The 21,068-nt window shown below is 57.8% G+C and overlaps 1 protein-coding gene across 1 annotated transcript; it reads right to left on the bottom strand.

The window, feature by feature from the left end:
* Positions 1-20,284, bottom strand: CNTN2 (contactin 2). Its single transcript, XM_052653897.1, has 22 exons — positions 20,215-20,284; positions 14,720-14,864; positions 14,464-14,639; positions 14,213-14,308; positions 13,628-13,837; positions 13,250-13,349; positions 11,579-11,754; positions 11,169-11,305; positions 10,587-10,716; positions 9,029-9,179; positions 8,776-8,903; positions 8,135-8,310; positions 7,508-7,628; positions 6,631-6,789; positions 5,817-5,966; positions 3,633-3,703; positions 3,129-3,363; positions 2,667-2,779; positions 1,485-1,671; positions 1,095-1,207; positions 463-631; positions 1-110 (listed from the first exon to the last, which is right to left on the bottom strand). The coding sequence occupies exons 1-22, from the start codon at positions 20,282-20,284 to the stop codon at positions 1-3; spliced, it is 3,123 nt and encodes a 1,040-aa protein (XP_052509857.1).
* Positions 20,285-21,068: the final 784 nt, after the last annotated feature.

Raw genomic sequence — 21,068 nt, 5'->3', positions numbered from 1 at the left:
TTAGAGCTGCAGGTAGCGTAAGAGGACCAGCGCTGCCACAGAGTGGGTGAGGGCGGTGTCTGGATGTGGGGCTGGACAGACCGCAGAGTTCTCCACCATCATGCTGGTGCCTGAAACCAACAGGCGAGATGGGCTGAAGGGGCTCATCCTTGCCCCGCCCCCAGGACAGAGTCCAGACCTTCCCTAAGGAGACTCACAGAGCGCTGCTTTCAGGACTGGGAGGTGCTCTCAGCCCTTCTCGGGCAGGGTTTTGTAGGACTTTTGCTCTTATTCCCATGCAAGGAGCGCACTCAGCCCTCAGGGATGTTTGGGGAGGAGGGAGGCGGCAAGGGCAGGTGCAGGGCTACTTTGCAGGAGGTCCCTGACACCGCCTTTTGTCTCCCTGGGGACTGGCTTGGGCTGGGATGATCCCTGCATCTGGATGGACCCTGATCTTTCTGGGGAAGACGGGGGATACAGCACCTCCGTTGCGCACGATGTGAACCTCTGCCGGGACCCCGTCGCCTCCTGGCCCTGTGGTCCGAATCTGCACCAGGGCGTGGCCGATGTCCTCGGGAACTGTGATTTCTATCCAGTTCTTGCTGGTGAGGTGCAGTGTGGGAGTCGGGTGTAGGTCGTTCTGGTACAGCATCTGTGGGAAGGGGTTAGCCAGCCAGGTTTCCTGACAGTGGGACTGATCCTTCCCTGGCCCCAGAACGGGAGGAGCCCACGTGGCTCTCTGACCTTGAGGTCCTGCCCCCTCCTGTTGCCCGTTGACCAGGACCAGCCTCTTGAATATGCTCTTCCCTGGAGCCAGTTTTCTGTTCCCAGCAGCTGAACTGATTTTGTAGGCTCCTCAGACCAGAAGGGCCCCAAACGTCACCCAGTCTGTCACCGCCCTCGTGAACCCTGCTTTTCTGCAGTCACACCTCTTTCCTCCGTGCAGTCTCCACTGCATGCTCCCCGGAGACTCACTCACACAGTCGCCTCTCACGGTCCCAGACGCTCTGCTTACATCTGACTCAGACACAAGCTGCTAGGAGCTGAAGCTCCTTTTGTTTACGGGGCACACAAACGTGCTGTCCCTCAGTGTTCAGTGCCTGCTCGTCCCTTACCTTGTAGCCGGTGACTGCAGACTCATTACCCAGCGGGACTACCGGGTCCCACTTGATACTCAGGCTGGAGCTCGAGAAAGTCCAGGAGATGTTGCCAGGGGGTCGCCGTGGAGCTGCCAGAGCGGGGAGAGAGTCAGGAGGAGTCTTCCTGGTGTTTCCCCACCACGCGCCCCCCTGCTTTCAGCCGGCCACTTTCTAGACAATCTGCCCATCACAGCTGTGCCCGGAACGTTCTGTTACCACTGCCTGAGAAACAGACTCCAACAGAGACTGCAGAAGAGAGGTGCCTCGAGGCCGTGAGCCCCACTCCCTTCTCACCGTTAGCCGAGCGGCCTTGGAAAGTGATCCGAGAGCCCCTCGCCCCTCCTGCACCCAAGCTGCCAGACTCACGCGGCTTCATGGTTGTGGCGTTGGCAGAGGGGCTGGCGGGCCCGGTGCCGGCCCGGTTGTAGGCCCGCACGGTCACGTGGTACTTGGTGCTGGCGTGCAGGCCCGTGACCAGGGCGCTGGTATCCAGCCCTGCAGTCCTCACTCGCTCAGCAGCTGCCGCTTTGGCACCAGCCTTCCAGTAGCGGATCTGAAGGGAGCAGGCGTCGCTGGGGGTTAGCGGTCACGCCCAGGGTCTCAGCGCTGCGCCGCCCCGGCCCTGCCTGGCCCCTCTGTCTCGGGCTTGGAGCCTAGACACTCGACCATGAGGCCCACGGAAGAGACAAGCCAGTGTGATTTGCTGCTCTCTTCTTGATGCCCAGTGGAGGGCCCAGTCCAAGGAGAGAGCTTAGTACCTGTGCTGGATGCAGGAGCAGGTGGGTGGGTACAGACTCCACTGAGAGATGGCCTGCCGAAACCCAGCCCCAATCAATGAACACAGGAGTCCTGTGGGGACTCTTCAAGGCCACGGAATGCATATTTGCAAAGCAGTGCTCCAGCCCCCACGCCAGCAAGCTACTGATGGCTGCCCAGTAAACGCAAACCCATTGGCACAGTCCTCGTGACACCAAGACCTTCTAGATATTCTTCTGAATCAGGGCAGGGTTTGAAGCTCTCTCTCCAGTGGGCTCACCTAGCGTATTTGCTGAAGCCCAGAGCTGACTACGGGGCTAGGATTTACAGCATCACTAGGGTTCCCCCTCAGACAATGACATTTTCTGCTGGTCCTTCTTTCCCTTCCTCTTGCTCCGTCTCACTCTCCATGTACCCCCACATGGACCCTAGTGGGCTCAAGGCTTGGGTCAGAAACCGCTAGGCCTGAGTTCCTCGGGGACAGGATGATGAGGGGCTGTGCTGTTCTCTGCCGCCCTGAGCATGCCAGGAGAGCTGGGCTCTGGCATGAAGGGGCAGGCCATGCCCCTCCTGGATCTCCTCCTCTAGGCTCCCACCAGGCAGTGACGTCAAGGCTGTCCACAGGCACCGGCCAGAGGGCTGAGCCGAGGCTGCGAACGCGGTGCTGCAGAGGCTGCATGTGGCGTGCCCGTTGAGTGCAGCGGAGCTTCTGAGAGGAAGGCCGCGGAGCTGCGAGGCGGCCCTGCGCCCGACCCCAAGCCCTCTTCCCCTCCAGGCCCTGCCAGCGCTCACCTCGTACCCCAGGAGGATACCGTTCATGTCCTGCTGCACGGGCTCCCAGCTCACGTTCATCTCCGAGGACGAGACCCCTTTGGCCCAGACCTTGGGAGGGGCCACCCTGGGCTCTAGAGACCAACACGGAATGGGTGTGGATTCCCGGGGCCTCCCTGTGTCCCGCAGAGCAGCCGCCAACTGGAACTGCTCTTGCGCAGGATTTTAAAATGCCCGAGGCGCAGGGTAGGGGCCTGGTAGGGGTTCCCAGAGCACCCCCCATCCCCGGGGGCCCACTTCTCTCGCAGACGGCCTTCCCCCTTCAGGCCTGAGCCCGGCGGAGGCTGCCAGGGCTGGGAAGGCAGCCAGGGGTCTCCCCTGCCCCGCCTGTGGAGCCCAGTCGGGGTGAGAGGTCCTTCCCCCACCCTACACCCCGCAGACAAGCCGCAGGGGTGGCGGCGCCTGGTGGCCCCGGTGGCCCACCTTCCTCGGCCGAGTACACGACGGCCACGAGGCTCTCGGGCCCCTCCCCGCGGCGGTTGTAGCTGCGGATCTTGACCTCAAAGGGCGTGTAGGGCCGGACGCTGTCGTTGCTGTAGACGAAGTACTGGGCGTCGGCGCCGGGCACCCTCGCGGTCTGCCAGCTGGTGCTGCCCTGCCTGCGGAAGGACAGCAGGTAGCCGAAGCCGCCTCCGTGCTGGTACTCCCGGGACATGGGCTGGGGGCGAGAGAGCGCGTGGGCGAGGGGCGGCGGCCGCCTGCCCCGCCCGGCCCCCGCCCCCGGCGTCCCCGGGACTGGCGGCCCCGCGGACTGCGGCTTCCGCCTGCAGCGGGGGCACGGGGCCCAGGTTCGCTCCGGAGTCAGGGCCCTCTCTGCACGCTGCGCCCCTCCGGAGATGAGGCCCAGGGGCGGGGTGGGCCGCAGGTGGGGAGAACCGCCCTCCCAGAGCTCCGCAGGCCTGTTCCTGCCTCGTCCTCGCTGCTTACCGTCCAGGTCACAGTGAGCTCTCCCGGCGCTCCACCGCCTCCGCTGAGACCCGACGGGGCTACCGAGGGGGCTGTCGGGGCCAAGGGACAGACAGTTAGTGGAGACGGGCCTGCGGCTGCGCTGAGAAGCATCGCAGGGTCAGGACTCCCTTCCAGTGGGCCCTGGCTACACGCCCACAGAATGGACCACCTGGAAGGAATGGACAAACGCTTAGAAATGTGCAGTCTCCCGAGACCAAACCAGAACCAGGAAGAAATAGGAAATAGGAACAGACGAATTACCAGTACTGACATGGAATCAGTAATTTGAAACTCCCAAGAAACAGACGTCCAGGATCAGATGGCTTTCCAGGTAAATTCTACCGAACAATTAGAGTTTACATCTGTTCTTCTGACACTATTCCAATGAGCCCTGCTTTTGTCCGCTGGGTCCCTTTGGATGTGGGCTCAAGAGTCAGGTGGATCTGAGATCAAATTACACCCCTGCCACTTACTAGCTGTGTTTCTCTGGACAAGTTATTTAACCTCTCCGAGCCTCTGATTCCCTTCTCCATAAGATAAGGATAATAATGTTCTCTCAAAGGCTGTAAGACAAACAGAATTAAACAAGACAGTGGCTGGCATATACATAGAGCACACACTCTATAAATGAGCGTTAGCCTCATTCCTCTAGTTGGTGTAAACTCAATAACAACAGACCAACTCCACTTTTCTTTAAGGGGAATAAATAATCCAGAAGTGCAGTTAATCCAAAAAACATTTCTTTTGGGTTACAGGGTGTTTTTTGGTGTGTGTGGCAGATTTAATTTCCTAATTGTCTCTAGTAGTCAAAAAGGCTGCTATTAAAACAATGTATTTAATTAGACTGTGAAGCTTGGCAGGGAGTAACTTGGCTGAAGGTCAAAATATTTCTGCAGATGACACAGTGAATGGAGACTTATCACTTGGTTCTGACGAGAGTTGAGGGCCTTCTCATTTGCAAAGGGTACGTAAACACCTATTACCGTTTTCAGAGTGGAAAGGTTGAGGCCCAGCGCAGTTAAGTGACTTGCTTAAAGTCACACAGCTAATAAATGTCACAGTTTGAATTTGAACTCAGGTCTTCTGATTGAAAAGCTCACCATCTTTCGTCTGTATCATGGCTTTGTACTCAACTCCTGAATACTACGGTGGAGGAGACCACTTCTCAACCTTTGACTCTCCAAGTTCAGCCAAAGAAAATGCTCCTTCTGGAATTCTTACTCAGGAGAGGTACCAGTTAAAAATGTTGACTGATTCCATAGGGAGCCTGGAGAGTCAGCCTGGGGCACATAGGAAGCTGTTTCAGGGACACAAAAAGGCAGACCCTTGTCCCACAGCCGGTGGGGCGGGCCTGGGTGGGTGGGGAAGGGGAGGCAGGTCCTGACTCCACGCTGCTGGCCTTGGGAGCCCAGGGCTATGGTCCTGGGCTTCACCTTCACCTCTTCCTTCCCCACCTGCCTTTAAGGGAGGGGTGTGGGCAGGTTGTCCATCCCTTCTGCTGCCAAAGAAACCATCTAAAGAAGGACTTAGAGAAGCTGGCTGCTCACCTAGTGCCCTGAACAACACACACGTTCCTCACTACCTGATTCCTGCAGCTCGTGTCTGTCCAAGGAAGAGAGCTGCCCCTTACCCCATGCTCCTCGGGTCGAGTCCCTGCTCTGACAGTGTGACCCTTCCTTCCTTCAAGCTTTGGTTTTTCCATTTTTTTTAAAAAATTAAACTTTTAGGGGCTCCCCTGGTGGTCCAGTGGCCGTGACTCTTGATCTCTCAATGCTGGGGTCCTGGGTTTGATCCCTGGTTGGGAAAGTAGATCCCACATCCCACAACCAAGACCCTGTGCAGCCAAATAAATATTTTTAAAAAATAAAATTTAAACTTTTAGATAATTGTAGATTCACATGCAATGGTAAGGCAGGCCTGTTTCTTTGGGTGAACAGTTTGGACTGGAGGGCTTCCAGCCCTGACCGCCTGGGGACCAAGGCACAGTGCGTCGTGCAGTGTAGCCGCCTTGCCCTGACATAGGTTCCTTCCGCATTTGTTCTGTTAGAGTCCGAAGTCTGGTGAGCAGGGTTGGAGCTCCATGTAACTGCTGTTGGCTTGGAGCATCCTTTAAGGAGAGCTGGTGTCTGTGCCCTGACACTACTTCTCACCCAGGGCTCTGACCTGCTTCCTTGGTCTGGATTTTGCTGGAGGGTCCACTGGGCTCCCCAGTGCCCAGGATGTTGCTGGCTAAGACCCGGAACTCGTAGTCCATCCAGGGCGTAAGGCCCAGCACCTGGGCAGTTTCAGCGTTTCCCTCGATGTTGGCGGGATCTGCAAGGCACAGGGAGTCAGTGTCTCACCGGTCTGGATGGAAAGGGCAGGGACTGGGTGCGCACCACGTGCTTATATCCAGCTCTCACACTGGTGCCTGCTGTTTACTAAAGGTCAGTGCCTCTTCTATCAGTGACGGGGAACTAGGAGGCAGACCTCCCCACCTTGGAACCTTTGTGAGATGTTGTGAGCACTCTGTAGCCCAGGAATGCTTTCATCGCACCAGCAGCGGTCCTGCCAGGGCTTCAAGGGTGCACACTGAGCCTCCTCCTCCAACTCTTGCCCCGTCCTCCTGCTCCCTCTGTGGCCCTTTTCCCTAATGGCCTGGGAGCTCCTCCAGGCAGAGGGGCCTACACCTGTCCCCCTTGGAAGCTCCAGGCTCAGCCTTGGCCCCCAAACCCCACCCCCTCCAGCACTCCTGCATACGTGCTGGTTGCTCAGTCATGTTCAACTCTTTGCGACCCCGTGGACCACAGCCCAGCAGGCTACTCTGTCCATGGGATTCTCTAGGCAAGAGTACCGGAGTGGGTGGGTTGTCATGTCTTCCTCCAGGGGATCTTCCCAACCCAGGATCGAACCCAGGTGTCCTGCATTGCAGGTGGGTTCTTTACCATCTGAACCACCAGGCTAACCAGTACTGACCTAAGTAGGACCTCACACTTACTAGTCCGAACCTGCTTCCACCTCCCTGAAGGCAGAGTGCGAGCTTGCAGGGTGTACTTGGCAATGGGGCTGTGGTTGTCAAAGCCACGGCTCCAGCTGAGCTGGACAGAGGTGTCGCTGATGTCTCTCACCACCACGCCTCCTGGGGCACCTGGCGGACCTACGCCAAGACGTCAGAGGAAAGTGGGTCAGAATTGCAAAGCTTCCAATGGGAGCCAGTCTCCTTCAGGCCTGCGCGGGCCGCTGCAGTACCAAGGGGGAGCAGCAGAGGGCGCAGGAAACACGCTCGGTGGGAGGGCAAGGATCGGGCGGAGTGAGCTGCCTCCCCGGAGGAAGGACGTGTCCCGGGCTGGAGGAGTCACAGAGGCGTGAACGGACTTCGCAGCATGAGCCTCTGATACTCCAGTGAAAGTGTTAGTCACTCAGTCGTGTCCGACTCTGCCAACTTATGGCCTCTTTATGCTCCCGCCAGGCTCCTCTGTCCAGGGAATTTCCCAGGTAAGGATACTGGAATGGATTGCCATCCCCTTCTCCAGCCTCAAGAAATTTCTCCAGGCTTGGAATGTGTTTAGAAGTAGATTTTTATAATTTTGGCTTTGGAGAAAGGGTATTCTATTCATTCAGTACCTGCAAAGGCCCTCGGGATGAGTTCAGCTCAACAGACTTGTTAAGACGACCATCACAGTGGGGGTGGGGTGGGAACCCCGTACCCCGGACCAGGACCGTGGCCTCCCTAGACGCACCGTCCACCACCGCCTGGCCTTACCCTGGACCAGGACCGTGGCCTCCCTAGACGCACCGTCCACCACCGCCTGGCCTTACCCCGGACCAGGACCGTGGCCTCCCTAGACGCACCGTCCACCACCGCCTGGCCTTACCTCGGACCAGGACCGTGGCCTCCTTAGACGCACTGTCCACCACTGTCTGGGCTGTGCATGTGTACTTCCCACCGTGGCGCAGCTGGGCATTCAGGATGGTCAGATCCCCAACCGTCTCCTTCTGCACACGAGGGACAGGGCGCGGGGTAGGTCAGAGGACCCTCCCCTGCAATGAGTCAGGGGACAGGAGGTGCGGCTCACTGTCCCCTGCTCCAATATGCCCACAGACCTCTTCACCTCGCTTCGTGGGAGGAATCAGCTACTTTCTACTTGGTACCAGTGGGGATTAAACAGCAGTTTTGTTGTTGTTTTTAGAGAGGACAGTCAATGTTGGTTCAGGTTAATAATATCATCTGCCTTGTGGGGAGGGGCAGCAGGATAGTGGGGAATTAATCTTCCTGGATGCTGGGAATCCAGGCTTGCCCCTAACCTTCTCCTGCGTGCACAAACTTTGAGTGGAACCAGGGAGCTGCGTGTCTAAGGGAGGGTGTTTATGGACCCAGGGATGGGCTTGCCAGCATTCCTGGGGGAAGGGGAAAGGCTTTGGGGTAGTGATGATTAAGGACATCTTGGGTCCCCTGTCACCAAGGAAGGAGGAGCCCTGAGCTCTCTGGCCTCAGGCCTTACCATGCTGGCCCTTTGGTAATGACCCCCAGGCTTGTCAGAGTCAATGGGGAAGTCGTCCAGGGTCCAGATGAAGGTGAGGTCCATGGTGGGGTCGTGGGAGGCGTGGCATTGCAGGGTCAGGTTGTCACCTAAGTTGATGTCGGCGCTCGAGGGGGCTAGTGTGATTTTGGTTGCATCTGCCAAGACAACGGGCCCCTGAGTGGAGCAGGAGGAGGCAGGCTGCGGCGGGCAGCAGGCCAGGGTGAGAGGGTTTGCCTTGAACCCCAGGAAGAAGAGAACAGGCTGCGTGGCAACAGTACCCTGACCTGCCAGCAGCCCCCTGAATGTGTGGGAGGGATGGAGGCGCATATCCTGGATGGTGGTCCCCATTGAGACCAAACCCCGGGGTAGCCTCTAAACGGAACTGGTGAACATGTGTCCCCCATCCTGAACCCCCTTCCACATCCCTCCCCATTCCATCACCCGAGGCTGATTTGAAAGCTACTACAATATTGTAAAGTAATTAGCCTCCAATTAAAATAAGTTAATTTAAAAAAAACACGGAACTGAGAGGAACAGAGGAAGACGAGAGCCGGATGGTGGGGAGGGAGGGCGCCCTGCAGAGCCCGAGCCGCTGACCACAGCCGAACCGCAGCCCTCACCTCGCACAGACAGGGTGCCTGTGCTGTTGGCTTTCCCCATGAAGTTCTCAGCAAAGCAGGTGTATTTGCCTTCATCGGACCGACTGATGTTTCTGATGATCAAGGTGCCATCCGGAGTCACGGTCACTCTGCAGCAAGGACGGAGCACACCTGGCTGACCCAGGAACACCCTGTGGTCCTGAGACGGGGGTGGGAATCCAAGGAGAGGGAGTGGAGCTGGAATCGCTGGGGGTAGAGGGGGCTGGGCTCATACCTGCTGCTGTTGACCAAAATCTCAGTGCCTTTGCTCCAGAGCACCACGGCCTTGGGAGCGGCCCGGGGCTGACAGGGGATCACAACCTCTCCTCCTCGGGCTGCAGGGATGAGACGCCTTACGGGGTTCAGCCTGAAGTCGGGGGCAAGCGCTGGAAGAAGGGGACAGCCCCACAGTCACCCGGGGAATCCAAAGAGTGCCCCTTTGTGCTTGATTAAGACGCCACCTGGCTACACGCTAAACATCTGATGGGCCCTCTATGGCCAATCCATGAGTGACTCCCAGCGGCACCACTTGTAAAACAGCCAGGATGCAGCCCCTTCTCCTCACCCCCCGCAACCTCAACTACCACCAAATCTCCGCTGGACTACTGAGAGCCCCTTATTTGGTCTTCCTGTTTTTGCATTTTCTTTCTACAGTCTTCTCCACACAGCCGCCAGGAACGTCTTTTTAAAGTCACGCAAGTCAGACACTTAGAATGAAGCTGACACCTCCCAAGGGCTCACACAGCCGTCTCCACTCTGACTGCAGTTTGCTGCTTCCCGCACCCACTGTGCTCCAATCACCTGGGCCATTTTTCCTTTTTCTTTTCTGTCCCCTGAAGATGCCATGGGTTTTCCTGCCTCAGGACCTTTGCACTTACCATCGATTTTGCTTCAAAATGCCCAGATCTCACATGATTGAGTCACATCCCAAATGTGACTTCCCCAGAGAGGTCTTCCTTGACCCTTCCCTCTAACTGGCCCACCTTACCCCCACCACTCTGAGGGATTTTCTTTATACTGTATTTTTTATGACTGTCTGAAATTATCCTTTTAAATTATTTGATTTTCTGTTTGTTTGCCCCTCTCCTCTGAATTGTAAGATACTTGAAGGCAGAGACCTTATCTTCCATACTGACTTCTTAGGAGGTGCTGAAGAAATGCTAGTTGCATGAATGAGTGAGTCTTAGGTAAGCCTCACTACAACATGCTGAGATAGGCACCATCCTGTCCATTTTACAGATCAGGACACAGGCTGCAAGCTCAAGTCACACAGCTAAGGCTGCTGGACCAGCTGACACTTGTAGGCACCTGTTATGCGATGGGCAGGTTCTCTATGCTTTAGCTCTATCATCTCCTGTAACCCCACAGCCTGTGTGAGGGCTGGACGATGATTTCTTGATTTTATTAATCAAGAAACTGAGCCACAAAGAGGTTAATAACTTGCCAAAGGCCACATAAGCAAAGGGGCTGCATTAAACCCAAATCTAGTTGATTTGGTTTCCAGTGACTTTCGCCACTTTTTTTTTTTTTTTTTACAGCAGTAGACATTTACTTTCAGATGTGGGTCAAGCCGGAGACCCTGTCCTCTGGGAGCTCTCTGTCTAGTGCCTCAGCTCCTGTCTTCAATCCCTGAGTGCTACTTAGAAGCTGTTGGAAAACTGCCAGGTGAGTGTTTGAATGTAGACATGCCGCTGCTCAGAATTCCTGACCCCCCCCCCGCCCCCCCCGCCCCCCCCCACCCCCCCCTCGCCCCCCGCGTGTCCCTGGGGACATCCTCTCTCCCTGGGCCCTACCTTGCACCGCCAGCTCCGCGCTGGCGTAGATGGTACCGTGTTTGTTCTCCGCCACGCACTGGTACATGCCCGAGTCCTCCAGGCTCAGCTTGGAGAACCGCAAGTCCCCGGCCAGCACTTCTACCCGGGCCTGTGCAGAAACGCCCGCCCCGGGCAGGGCAGGGGCATCAGGACCCCTGGAGCGCCCGCGTGGGCGCTCGCAGAGGGGCGCAGTGGAGACGGGGCTGCCTGGAGAAAGCCCCCCCTGTGCGGTCCCTCTCCAGGGCCGCCTGGATCCCAGGCTGCAGAGGTTCCCCAGCCCTTCCCTGTCGGCACGTGGAAGCCAGGGGGCTGAGGGACCCACTCAGGACCACCGGTGCGTTTGTGGCTGAGGTGTGCCTGGACTCAAGTCCCAGGACCCTCCAGTCAGGATTCTCTCCAGCTGACCGGGAGAACGTGACTCTGGGATGTACAGAAGCACCTAGAACTACCCTCCGGCACCCTTACTGGCCCAGAGGGCCCCCGGGGGTGTGTGGGGGGGAGGGGACCAGGGAGCAGAGCGCACTGAGCTGGGTCGGGGGGCGGACGCCCCAGGTCTCCTACCTGGGAGGTCAGAGGCTCGCCGTTCCGCAGCCAGCGCACTGCCGGCCGGGGCTTGCCGGCGGCGGCGCAGGCCCAGTGGAGATCGGAACCGATGTCAGCCTCCCTATCTGAGATGACCCGGAGCCACTCGGGCTGAGCTGTGGAGACCAAAGGGAGCGTCTGCCGCGGAGCCGGGCAGGGCCTGGGGCTAAGTCTCCGGGACAGCCGGACAGCAGAGGGCGGAGGGTTCCGGGACGGGGGCGGGGGTGGTGGGCGGTGGGGAGAAGCAGGTTCACGAAAACCGGCATTTGGCGCCTCTGCCAGTAACTTTTAGCGACTTAAATCTCTGTAGCGCGTCCCGTGCGCTCTGCAGCTCAGGGCCCGCCTCTCGGGACCGGGGACGGCGGGGCCGCGGGCGCCGGCCGGCCTACCCTGCACGATGATGCGGCCCTGGGCGGTGTCGCGACCCTTGGCGTTCTCCGCCTCACACTCGTAGGTGCCCTCGTCCTCGAAGCCCACGCTGGGGATCTGCAGGGTGGGCTCGGCCGTGGCCCACTGCGGGGACAGGGAGCCGTCCACTTTGCGCCATTTGATCCTGGGCACGGGGCTGCGGGGAGACAGAGCCAGGGGGCTGGGCGGGGCTGGGCAGACGCCCCGTGCCTCCTGCCCCTCACCCCCACCAGGCCCTCCTGGGACGCTGGGCAGGTGGGGAAGGGAGAGGGGTCCAGGAGAGACGGGGAGGGGGGCAGGGAGAAGCTGCTCCCGGGGGCTCAGCGCGCCGGGGGCCTGCACCCCGAAGCTGGCTTGCCCTCCCCCCACCCTGCAGTGGCCTCTCCTGGGCCCTGCCTCCCCAGCAGCGGCCTGAGACCGAGGTCTCTACGGGTCCCTCTCCTTTCTCCTCAGCGGGGTCTGGCCTCTACTTTTCAAAGGGGATTTAGCTGTTAGTAATCTGTGTACTAAATTGACTGAGGACTCAATGACTCTTATGTGCTTTAAATATGGGTTTTCTGGAAGCCCAATCAGTCTCTACAAAGCAGGGGCATCCTGGGTAACCCAGGAGATATAGGAGGGAGGAGAGGACCAATGGTCAAGTCACACTCTTTCATTCATTCTAGGGACATTTATCCAGCACCTGCTAGCAGCTTAGCACTGGTCCAGTGAGTTCTTCTCCCAAGCCGGGAAGATTTCTGTTACAAACTTTCTATCTTAAAAGGTAACTGTTAGCATCCATAGAACACTTACTCAATGCCAGATACTGTTCTAAGCACTGTATGTATATTAGTTCATGCAAACCTCATAACAACCCCAGGAGGTAGGTACTATTATTAACGCTAGGTACAAGTAGGGAATGTGAGAGCTGGACTGTAAAGAAAGCGGAGTGCTGAAGAATTGATGCTTTTGAACTGTGATGCTGGAGAAGACTCTTGAGAGTCCCCGGGACTGCAAGGAGATCCAACCAGTCCATCCTAAAGGAGATCAGTCCTGGGTGTTCATTGGAAGTACTGATGGTAAAGCTGAAATTCCAATACTTTGGCCACCTGATGTGAAGAGATGACTCTGATGCTGAGAAAGATTGAGGGCAGGAGGAGAAGGGGACGACAGAGGATGAGACGTCTGGATGGCATCACTGACTCAATGGACATGGGTGTGGGTAGACTCCGGGAGTTGGTGATGGACAAGGAGACCTGGCGTGCTGCGGTTCATGGGGACGCAAAGAGTAGGACACGACTGAGGAACTGAACTGAACAAATAGGGAAACTGAGGCTTAGAGAGGTTAAGTGGTTTACCCAAGGTCTCCATGTCAGCAAGTGACAGAGCTGGGGTTTGAATAAAGCAGGCCAGCTTGGGTCCACGCACCACGTTACCTGCTTCCAGCCTGTGGTGCTACATAAGCTGCCTGAACCGGTCATGGGCTGGGAAGACCAAGTGAGCCGACCTGTGTCGGGGCCCTGGAGTGTGTGATGCCTCACCGACAGACTCAGTGTCCACTGAGGGCCCAGCATTCTGCTAGACCCTGCGCAGGGACACCAAGATGACTGAGGGCTGGCCCTGCCCTCTCCCTGGGGGCTCGGAGGGGCTGGCCCTCCCTCCCCACCACTCACTTCCCGAAGGCGAAGCACTCCAGGGTGACCTGCTGTCCCACCAGCGCGTAGGTCTCTGCTGGGAACCGGGCCTTGATGCTGGGAGCAAAGAGCCTGGTGTCTGCGGAGAGGGGGAGTGTGCGCATCAGACACAAACACTCCAGGTCAGGGCTCCTGCGCCTGCGGCCTCAGCGCAGCTCAGAGCCTGCGCTTCTTGATTTCCTTTCCTGTTGGTGGCTGGAGCAAGGCCCTGAGGCTGGGCCGCAGGAGGGCCCCGGGGTCCAGGCACGGACCCTGTGCCCTCCGAGCTGCTCTTTACAGCTTCAGACGGAAAACCCGCGTTCCCAACGCCCTTGAGCCTTCAGCCCCCTCCCCCCGGCCCTGCGCACCGACCCTGACCTTCTGCGGCCAGGTTGAGCTGAGCAAACTTGCTGAAGACGCTCTTGGTGGAGAAGTCCATGTGGCTGGTGGCCAGGCAGGAGTAGTTGCCCAGGTCCGAGGCATTGGTCCGGGCAATGTACAGGTTCCCTGTGGTCTGGGACACGAAGTGCCGCCCGTCCGTTGGGATGAAGTTGGGGAACTCATTGAGGAGCCAGCGGTAGGACAAGCCTGTGAAGGGGGCGTGTGAGGGACCTGGGCCGCTGGTCAATGGAGCAGCTCTGCTGGGACCCCACAGTGCACTGGGGACCCGTAGACCTGGTCCTGAGAGGCGCGGGGCCCTGAACTGGGGCTGGGGGGAGACCCAGAGGGAAGTCGCGTCTTTAGCCCCACTCTCAGGGAGTGCGGTCTGCTGGGGAGACAGCTCGCAGTGGTTGCGGGACACTCCTAGTCTGGCGTGCTGGGGGGCACAGAATCATCTGGAGCTGGGGACCCAGGGATCAGCACTCCAGGGCCCCTCACCACCGCTTACTCCATCCCTCTTCCGTAAGTGGCCGGACGCCTCCTGTACCCTCTCGCATCGGCATCACCCGGGGCCTGGCTCACCTGGGTAGTGGGCGGGTGGGTTACAGGGTAGCATCACCCCCCAGCCTTCGTGGGTCTTCACTGGGTCTCGCTCCTCCTTGGAGAATTCCTGCAGAACTGGAGGTGGAAACCAGGCCCTCAGGCGCTGGCCTTCAAGCCTGCGGCCCCTGCCCCGTCAGCCTCCATGGGGCAGGAGTCACTTGCCCTTTCTGGACACCTCCCAGCACCCTCTGTGCCACCCCCACAGCATCTCAGCCCCCCATGGGGCTCACAGCCGAAGCGGAGGACAGCCTCTCTGCTGACGACAGTGCCCACGGGGTTGGAGGCCAGGCACTGGTAGACACCAGCATCCTGGGCCTTGCTGGGGTTCATGATGACCAGGTTGCCCCCAACCAGCTGCTGGCGGGAGCCTGGCTCCAGCTTCATGTCGGTGCCGTTCATCTTCCACCTGCAGTGGGGGTGGCGGGGGCTGATGTGAGGACAGCCTGCCGCCGCCCAGGGCCTCCCTTCACCGACGCGGGGCCTCACCTATAGGTGGCCGGAGGGCTGGCCCGCGCACGGCAGGCCAGCGTCACCTTCTCCTCTGTGGACTCCTCTGGGAATAGCAGGCCAAGGGGCTGCTCTTCAAAGACAGGCCCAAAGGTAGCTGGGGATCCCCAGGCCGAGCTCCAAGCTGCAGATGGGGGACAACACCAGACGTCTCAGGGCCTCGGGGCCAGCTGGAGCCTGATCTCCAATAGAACTTTCTGCAGTGATGGGAAGCTTCCATTTTCTGAACTGTCCAGTATAGTAGCCACTGGCCACTGTGCCCCTGAAATATGGCTGGTGCAGCCGAGTAACCAGATTTTTAATTTTATTTGATTATAATTAATTAAAAATTCAATTTCAATAGGTTAGGCAGACCACAAATTTGGAAAACTCAGCAGTGGCCACAAGACTGGAAAAGGTCACTTTTCATTCACATCCCAAAGAAAGACAGTGCCAAAGAATGTTCAGCTTACTATATAGTTGCACTCATTTTACATGCTAGCAAGATAACGCTCAAAATTCTTCAAGCTAGGTTTCAACAGTACGTGAACTGAGAACTTCCAAATGTAAAAGCTGGATTTAGAAAAGGCAGAGGAACCAGAGATCAAATTGCCAACATCTGTTGAATCACAGAAAAAGCAAGAGAATTCCAAAAACATCTCCCTCATTGACTATGAGAAAGCCTTTGACTGTGTGAATCACAATAAACTGGAAAATTCTTAAAGAGATGGGAATATCAGATCACCTTCCTGTCTCCTGAGAAACGTGTATACAGGTCAAGAAGCAATGGTTAGAACTGGACATGGAACAATGGGCTGGTTCAAAATCAGGAAAGGAGCACGTCAAGGCTGTATATCGTCACCCTGCTTATTTAACTCATATGCAGAGTACATCATGCGAAACGCCAGGCTGGATGAGTCACAAGCTGAGATAAAGACTGGCAGGAGAAACAAATATCAACAACTTCAGATATTCAGATGATACCACCCTTAAGGCAGAAAGTGAAGAGAAACTAAAGAGCCTCTTGATGAGAGTGAAAGAGGAGAGTGAAAAAGCTGGCTTAAAACACAACTTTCAAAAAACTAAGATCATGGCACCCAGTCCCATCACTTCATGGCAAATAGATGGGGAAACAGTGGGAACAATGTCAGACTTTATTTTCTTCGGCTCCAAAATCACTGTGGACAGGGACTGCAGCCATGAAATTAAAAGATGCTTGCTCCTTGGAAGACAAGTCATGACAACCTCGACAGCGTATTAAAAAGCAGAGACATCACTTTGCTGGCAAAGGTCCATGTAGTCGAAGCTATGGTTTTTCCAGTAGTCAAGTACAGATGTGAGAGTTGGACCGTAAAGATGGCTGAGTGCCGAAGAATTGATGCTTTCAAACTGTGAAGCTGGAGAAGACTCTTGAGAGTCCTTTGGAAGGCCAGATCAAACCAGTCTATCCTAAAGGAAACCACCCCTGAACATTCATTGGAAGCTCCAATACTTGACCATCTGATGCAAAGAGCCAACTTTTTGGAAAAGAGCCTGATGCTGGGAAAGACTGAAGGCAAGAGAAGGAGGCAGTAGAGGCTGAGATGGTGAGATGGCATCACCAACTCAATGGACATGAGTTTGAGCAAATGCCAGGAGATGGCGAGGACAGGGAAGCCTGGTGCGCCGCAGTTCATGGAGCTGCAAAGAGCTGGACGTGACTTAATGACGAAACAGCAAGGCAGATTCCATCTCGTCAAGTTAGATGAGTCAGCCACCCCTCCCTCGCAGGCACTGAGTACCTGCTGTATACTTAGCACTGGGTAGCACAGCGACTCCTTCCATCACATGGAGCAGGAGGCCCAGGAAGGAAGGCAGAAAGCTGGCAGTGCAAGGAGGCAAGGACCGTGATAGTGGCTTAGGGTCACGTGCAGGGACCCTTGGAGTGGAAGAGGCCAGAGGACTCACGGGAAACCTGGCCTGTGGGGTGTGAGAGGGGCCTGGAGAGACGCCTGGAAGCCACAGGCCAAGCGGCAGGGAGAGGACGCGTGGCCCTGGGCCTGTGCTCCTTCTGGGGGGGCGTCCCCAGGGAAAGTGCTGGGGCTTGGGCCTCTGTGGGCTGTCACAGGACCCTCGGCCTCAGCTTCCTCACCTGGGAGGTGGAAAGGTGACCGCCCCTCGAGGCCCAGAGCAGGGCCAGCCTGGCACAGGACCCAAGTGAGGCGTGGGGCGGGGACCAGGGGAAGGCAGGCTCAGGGGCGGGTGGATGCTGTACAGGTGGCTTTAGGGCATTGTATAAAATTTCCATGTGACAGTTCAAGAAAGAGAGGCCCAGAAAGGGGAACAACTTGCCCGTCGTCACAGGGCAAGCCTGGGGCACACATAGGTCTGGACCCTGGGCTCCTGGGTCTGCTGAGCGGATGGGCACCCCGCATGCAAACGGTGGCGTTTCTCTGCCTGGCCCCTCCCAGAGCAGACGCCTTGCTCTTCCCGGCGCGGGTCCAGTCTCCCTGGGCAGGGGATGCGAGGCAAAGGGCAAGGTCCCACACCCGCCTCGATGTGCTGACCAGGGCTGGGCATGCCTTGCCTTTGTGGTGTCAGGCGGGAGCCGGGCCACCCCTAGTTGGCTCCTGTCCCTTAGTGAAGCTGATTTTAGCTTCCTTGGTCGGTCGTGGGGTGGGGTCCCCATTAACTACTCTCCTGGTTCATCCAGCTGTCAGCCTTAGTCCAGGGGCGGGGATGGACCCCATGCCACAGCTGAGGCTTGGTTCCAGACCCCTGGGAATGACGGCAGCTGCTAAGCAGCTCTCAGAATGGAGGAGGAGGCAGGGCTTCCTGAAACGGCACCCTGCCTCCTGCCCCCTCAGCCGTCTCTCTCCCTCATGGCTGCCCTGGGCCTCAGAGATGGCCCAGCTTAATCCCGAGTTAATGATGGTGGTGGAGGGGAGGGACCCCTGCCCCAGCTGGGACTGTGCGGAGGGGCGGGGGAGGCAGCCAGGCTGCTGGGAACGGCCCTGCATAATCGCAGCTCCCAGGAAGTCTGTCTTCATGGTGGGGGTGGGGGGCTGAGTGGGCCCGGGGCACGCTGATGCTTTAAGACTGGCTTCCTTCTGCACTTGATCCCAAGCTTGACCCCCTGCACTTGGCCATATACACACCCTCACCCCGACATCCACACAGGCACACTTTCCACGCCTGTCATGTACGCCCACTTCCTCACGTGCACACGGACATCACACATATATACATACATGACTCTCTAAGCTACTCCAGGAGTCAGATACATACATTTATACACACATCGGTTTCCACGCACAGACGGCTACAAATGTCCACATATACTTGCATATGTGTATACATATACAAAACAGGCGTTCATAACATCCAGGCGTTAATAATCACAACATAGATTCTATCTCTTGAGGGCTTACTCTTTATCAAATATCATGCTCCACATTTCTTTTTTGTAACCTCTTTACAAGATAGGTACCGCCATTTTATTGTTTGGCTAATCTGAAAACTGAGACTTAGAGGTTAAAAAACTGGCCCCAAATCACACAGTGAGAAGGAGCAGATCTAGGGTGTGGACCCTGGCCAGCCTCCCCCAGAGCCACATCCTCAGCCACCGGGCTCAGGGCTCCCAGCAGAAGCATCAGAGGTGCTGGTCCATCCTGAAGGTACCGAATCAGCATCTCTAGAAGAGAGGCCAAAGAATCTAGATTTTAAAGGGGCTGCGTGGACGTTCTGAAGGGCAGTTAGAGTTGCGAGCCACTGCACCGTGTGTAAGGATGTCTATTCACGTTTGTCATCCCCCAAAATGTAGCATGTCCTCCATGCAATAACTCGCTCACATCTCTACCCTCCCAGACATCCACAGGCACACACTCACTCAACCCCAGGCCTCCCTGTGAAGCTACACACACATCCACCCACATCCACACGCACACACACACACACAGACTCCCAGGCAAACCCACCCCCTCCATGCTCTCCTTGTTTGACAGCCTCTCTGATTTTCTCCTGATTCCCTGTCCAGACAACCCTGCTCCTCAGTGCACAGGCATCGGGGCCTCGCAGAGGAAGCAGAGAGGGAGCTGGGAGCCTGCGGGGGAAGCCGCACAGCGCTGCTTTGCACTGGGGCGTAGGAGTCCAAAGCTGTGTCCTCAGGGTGGGTACACAGAGACAGCTAAGAGCCGAGGCCCCTCCCAGGACACACGGCTGTGGGACACTCCGCTCCTCCCTCTGCCGGTCTCCAGGGGGCCGGCCAGGTCCCACCTCCCTGGGCCTTCCTGCCTCTCAGGGTCTGAGGACTCCGCTGTCTGCCTCGGGGGCTGGAGCCCCAGGACTGAGCTGCCCCTGAGGGTCAGGAATGTGGCGGAGCCCAGGCACCCCCCTCCTCTGCTTTCTCTGGGCTAGACGTCTCCTGCTCCTGAAGCCTGGGCTCCCTTCCCCAGCAGCACCTCCAGGCCTAGAAGCCCCGGCACCAGGAGCTAGGCCTGGGCTGGGCGCCCGGGAGGCTCCCTTACTTCCTAGCAGCCTCACTGACCTGGGTGCAGGGCTGGGAGGCGGTCAGAACATAATGAGGACATCTGACACTATACCAGTGGGGTCCCTCCCAGCCAAGACGAAGAATTTAAGACGTGAAGCCCCGCAGGGGACCGCGGGGTGGGGAGGTGGAGTCTGCAGCGGTTAGGGCTCCAGAAGGCCATCAGACGATGGGCACGCTTTCTCCCGTGGCGATCTTGAAGGGGAAAGGACACGTCTGTGGGTCTAGGCTGGGGGTCAGGGCGGAGAGACGGAGCAGCGGTCCCAGCAGGTACTTGAGCTGCAGAGGCTGCTAGAGATGCTCCGGCTCTGCCAGCCCAGCCTGGGGGCCTGCAGCTTGCTCCGCCCTGCCCCCTTCTCTTCTGCCAGCCCCCCACCCCGGGATCCCTGGCGCGAGAACCTTTCCTTGGGCCTCTCCTGCCTGCTTCCTGGGCACCCTCTGCTCTGCCTCATCTCTGCGCAGATCCTGTTCCATATCTCGTCTACTTGCCAGGCCTCAGTGTTGCCCTGAGGAGCCCGCCCTCCCAGGGTTTTGTGGTCAGGGGACCTTAGAGCAGTCCTATCCAACAGAGCAGTATGTGAGGATGGAAATATTCTATTATCTGTGCCGTTCCATATGGCCATGAGGCCTTGAAGTGCGGCTAGGACAATTAAGCAGCTAATTTTTAATTTCATCTTGCAGCCTTAAGGGCTACAACTGCGCTAATGTGGAGCTCTGGCTGGGCCGTAGTCTTGCTGTGTGACCCAGGGCAAGCCACTCACCCTCTCTGGATCATGTTTCATTCATCTACAATGAGACAAAGACTCTTCCCCTCTCCTCCTAATCTCAGGAAAAGTAAAATCCACAGACATGAAAATTCCACGAGGAAATGGCCTCATGCTGAAGCGCAGAGTCAGTCATCTCTGTAGTCATCCCTAACAATGACAGAACACCCGACCCATCGCTGCTGGCTCCGGACAAGCCCTCTTACCTGGTGTGGAGACTAGGGCCGCGGCTACCAGCATCAGCAGGCATGCTCTCCTCCCGAGGGGCGTCCCCATGGTGGGCTCCAGGCTGGGGCGGGCAGCGGAGACGAGCCTCAGCCCAGCACAGGGAGCGTCCGGCTGGAGGCCGAGAGGGACCTGGTGGGGCAGAGGGATGGGGAGGCCTCGGAGCTGAGCAGTGCACTCCCGGCTCTGGGCGCACGGGCCGGCAACGCTTCTGCCTCAGCCCGAGGAAAGGCTGGAGTCGCTCCCACCCTCTCCAGGGCCCCGGGGAAGGGCCTGGCTATTGCCCAGTAGCTCTTCCCGGGCTGAGTGCCTCCTGCTGGCCCCCTGGGGGTCTGGCTCTGCCCTGGGCCCCTCCCCTCCTCCTGCCGCCTGCTGAGTGGTGCTGCTCGGGAAGTGAAGGCAGTGACTAATCGGGAGGCAAGAAGCCGCTGCCTGTTCACCGGGAACAGCTCTCCTGGAGGGCTGGAGAGCTCAGGCCGGGTGTGGGGAACTGGCTTCATCTTCTCAGGCCCACTCTCCCCGGTTCCGCTCCCACAGTGGCTGGGTTGGAGGGTAATGAGGGCCTCTGTGAGCTGCCTCTAGTCTCCAGGAACCAGCCTTATTTTCTAGCAGTGGGGAGGAGTTTCACTGATGCATCCCTCCCCTCACACCCTTATGTGCAGTGCATGATGGAGCCGTAACTGTGGCCCCCTTAGCAAGGCTCCCCGCCAGGTGGACTAGTGGCCCCGACAGGCCTCTGGGCAAGAGATAACACAGCTCCTAGATGGACTTCCTGCCTGCCGAGATGAGTTGCCCTTCTCCAGGGGATCCTCTTGACCCAGGGACCCAACCTGGG

The sequence above is a fragment of the Budorcas taxicolor genome, chromosome 16 (genome assembly GCF_023091745.1).
Source record: "Budorcas taxicolor isolate Tak-1 chromosome 16, Takin1.1, whole genome shotgun sequence".
Classification (NCBI taxonomy): domain Eukaryota; kingdom Metazoa; phylum Chordata; class Mammalia; order Artiodactyla; family Bovidae; genus Budorcas; species Budorcas taxicolor.
Note: the sequence above shows the minus strand (reverse complement) of the source record. Positions and strands in the feature narration are given on the sequence as shown.